Raw genomic sequence first — 3,949 nt, forward strand, 5'->3', positions numbered from 1 at the left:
GCTCCAAGTTGTTCCTCCAAGATCCAAACTCAAGATTAATGAAAACAAATGCAAGAAACAAAAGCTTTTCTCTTTCTTTTTCTTTCCCTCAAATCTGGCCCTCTCTCTCTCTATTTCTTTCTTATTTTTGTTGTTTAATAGCTTAGTTTCTCTTGGATCTTCTAGATATAAGCTTAGTCAAGACATGAGAAGATATTTTCTACTACACCAATCACATAAAAGCTCCCAATTTGCTCTCAAGCCCTTACACCTTCAACTTAGCTTTTGTTCCACTCTTGCCCTTAAACATTGGATAATCTTTCAATTAACTCCATAGGTTATAACTTAATCTAATCTAAAACACTTAACCACACTTAATTACTTCACTAATCCCCCTCCTATATTAATCACCTATACTTAAACATACTTTATCTCACATAAAAGCAATTAAATAACAATCTTTTTGTCAAGGGCAAAACTAGGGTTTCAATCCTAACCCCAATTTAGAGTTTTCAAATTAGTCCCAAAACCTAATGTTACCGCACAAATAATGAATATAATCTAATATCAAACTTAAGAACGGACTGGGGCCTCACATCGCTCCTTCTACCCGTGACTGGCTTGAGGTAGCCTTCGACGACTGAGTAGTTCCTCTCACTTCCCGAGACTGGACTGGACAACTAACGAGCCGGTGCTCCATACTCCCACAGCGTAAGCACTTGTTCTACTTCCTCCAACAGTCGTCCTCCGTGTGGTTTGGTTTCCCACAGAAGCTACACGGTCCACGAGAAACGGTGGCTGAACTCCCTTGCGAGGCGTTCCTCTGCTGGCCTCGTCCAGTCTGGCCACCTCTTGGCGGAGTCCCTCTTGCCATACCCGAGAACCGTCCCCCTCCGGTTCCCCTTCCAAATTTGGGAGGGGTACTTTTATCCCCTTGAGTTGAGCTACTCCCAGAAGCTCCACGTTTTCTATTTTGAAAGTTCCTCACTTGAAGCCTGGCATTCTCAGATCGCAAGGCTTTCTCAACTGCATCACTAAAGGTGGTAATTTGGGCCACGGCTAAGTCCTTTTGAATTTCTATGTTAAGCCCCTGAAGGAAACGTCTCGCCCTCCTTTGTTCAGTTAGGATGAGTTCAGGAGCGAATTTAGACAAGCGGGTAAACTGGCTCTCGTATTCAGCCACAGATTGGGTGCCTTGGCGGATTCGGATGAACTCGTCTTTCTTCTTCTCCTGGACCAATGGTGGAAAGTACTTGGCATTGAACTCCCTTACGAAGTTCACCCACGTTCTTGGTGTCTGTTCTCGCTCCCATTTCGTCTGAATAATATTCCACCAAGAGCGAGCGACCCCTTCTAATTGAAAGACCGCAAAAGTAACCTGCCTCTCTTCCGAGTAATGTAAAGCGGCAAAAATGTCTATCATCTTTTCTAACCACTGTTCAGCCACGTCTGAATCGGGCCCTCCAAGAAACTTTGGTGGAGAGAATTTTTGAAACCGTTCGAGAGCTCGATCCTTGCTCTCGACGTGATTTCCAGGGTTTCTAGGGTTTACCAACTGGTGGAACAGGGTTGGGGCCCTGTTGTTGCACCACCTGGGCTAAGAGATCAGTCATCCGTTGGATAGCAGCGGCTACCTGAATGTTGGGATCAATTTGGGGTTCAGGATTTAGTTTGGGCATAGCGGTCCCCGTACCCCGTTCAATCGTGGGCTGTCTACCCCCACGTCCCCGGCCTTGGCCACTACGCGTGCCTTCCATCGATCTAAGTCAATCTAAGGTCGAGGCACAAAGATAATATTAAAAGTGCCTACAAACATAGTCATATAAGCATGAACAAAGAACCAAAATAAACACCACATAAGGCATGTATACACATAGAGCAGTTATACATAGAACACAAAACTATGTCAAACAGTCATACATGAGCAGTCAAGCAACTATGTACAAAAGTACTTCCATGAAGCCAAAAGAGGGTCTTCCAAAATACACTATACGAACTTGGTCCCAAAAGTACAACACAACAAATCAAAAACTTTCCCTAGGCATCTCTCACATGGGATCAAAACATAGTCGAAAGCACTCTAGCCTAGTTCTCAATGGAGCCAACCGACTCCTCCCCAGAGCTAGAACTAGAGGCGCCTCCCTCGCCTGGAGCTCAGTCACCCGGAACTGCTCCTGGCACATTGGCGCCAATCACTCTCTGGATTAGCGCCTCACACTCGTTAATAATACCACCGGACCGGTCTCGAACCTCCCGGACTACCCTAGTGAGACGGCCGTTGGCTACCAGTAACTGCTCCCTCAGAGCGTTTGTCCTCTCCTGCTCCATGGCTATGTCCCCCTGGAGCTCTCGAATGCGATCCGCCTGCATCCTCATGATACCCCTCACACGCTGCAGCTCAGTGTGATCTCTAGCGGCGGCACACCTGAGCCTCCTCCTCTCATCTAACACAGCCACGACCACATGGTCAGCGTAGGAGTAGTGCAGGCAACGACCACAGCGCCTAGTCCGACTGGCTGTATTCCAGCGCCGAATCGGTCCTCCGGGCCTCTCCTCGTAGTCGACAACACGAAAATGCCTCTTAGGCTGCCCACCTCCACTCCCACTAGTTCCGTCCATGACCTATAAGGATAGCCACAGATTACAACTTAGACAAAGTGATCATACTTAAACATAGCCTATCAAAATCTCTAAAAGTGCTAAGATTCAAGTTTCGGGTTCGCCCAGGTTATTTCTAACCTAGGTTCTGATACCACCTGTGACAGCCCCACTTTCCCCTAGGGCGTACCAAAGGGGTTAGCGGACTGCCTGCCCAACTCTCGCCAGGACTACAAAGACGATTAAACTTAATCTAAAACGTTTCAAAATATTTTAGCGCTCAAATAAATCAAAGTCACGAAACGAAAATGAAAAAAAAAAATGGGGCCGCACATGAACATTACCAGACACTTTTATACACGCATAATTACAAATTTACATTCCAAAAGAAATGTTGGATCCAAGTACATGTATGGAATTCACAACTATCGATGAGCTATACAAAACAAAAAAAAAATATGGAAACTAGCTCAACTCGGCTTCACCACATCATAGATCTCAAAAGTTTATTCCCTATAAGGAAAACAAAGTAACGAGGGTGAGCTTACGCTCGTGAGGTACCAACAAGACACACCAGTAACCACATTTTATCACATAGTGACCCCAAAGCTCATAAACACAACAAGTCAATATAAAAGGATACAATTGGCTCTCAAAAGCCACTTTCCACTTGCCGCACTTGATCACCAACCCGTTGACACTCTGTCAACCTTTAAAGCGAAGAACATTCCGTAGAACCCCACTTTACTCCATATCCCTTCCACCGGTCACCCCCTTACCGGGCCCGAACACCTCACTGTAACAGAGAGGGTAATACTCGAGTATACCATAAGGTCGAGGAGTTAACACTCCACTCGACTACAGTGAACCCAAGGTCCGTTATCGATTCACCCAAGCCCTGGCCGGCTCGACTCGATTAAGGACCAATGGGGTATGAGCTCAGATAGCACAGTTAAGTTGTCGGGCAAAGCCCTCAGCCATGTGAAAACATACATGTAGACAATTTCACACTTTGACAGTAACAGGAATACAGATAAGAGATCGAGAGCGATAAAGTACACCCTCGTCTCATTCAAGCCATTCAAGTTCACATAGCAAGTATAATCAACCAATGAAGCAGTAGACCATATAATGATACACTCACCAAGGTAAGTAAACAAGGTCACAAGTTAGCTTCAGGCGTAGGCGTCGAAGCACCGGTACGACCTATACAACAAGAACATCACAATTAAGACTCGAATACGAGTCAAAGAAAATCCACACCCTACAAAAAATAAGGCCCAATAGAACGTATAAGTGCCTAACCAAGCTAGGGAGAATCCGGAATGAAGTTTATGCCCTAAAACCAAAAGACAGTTTTGACGTCATTTAG

At 45.5% G+C, this 3,949-nt stretch overlaps 1 protein-coding gene across 1 annotated transcript; it reads right to left on the reverse strand.

Annotated features, from left to right (window-relative positions):
* Positions 1-703: 703 nt before the first annotated feature.
* On the reverse strand, positions 704-1,402 carry LOC113768508. The gene has a single exon (XM_027312902.1). It carries the CDS (start codon positions 1,400-1,402, stop codon positions 704-706), a length of 699 nt encoding a protein of 232 aa, XP_027168703.1.
* Between the last annotated feature and the right edge of the window lie 2,547 nt (positions 1,403-3,949).

The sequence above is a fragment of the Coffea eugenioides genome, chromosome 1 (genome assembly GCF_003713205.1).
Source record: "Coffea eugenioides isolate CCC68of chromosome 1, Ceug_1.0, whole genome shotgun sequence".
Taxonomy (NCBI): domain Eukaryota; kingdom Viridiplantae; phylum Streptophyta; class Magnoliopsida; order Gentianales; family Rubiaceae; genus Coffea; species Coffea eugenioides.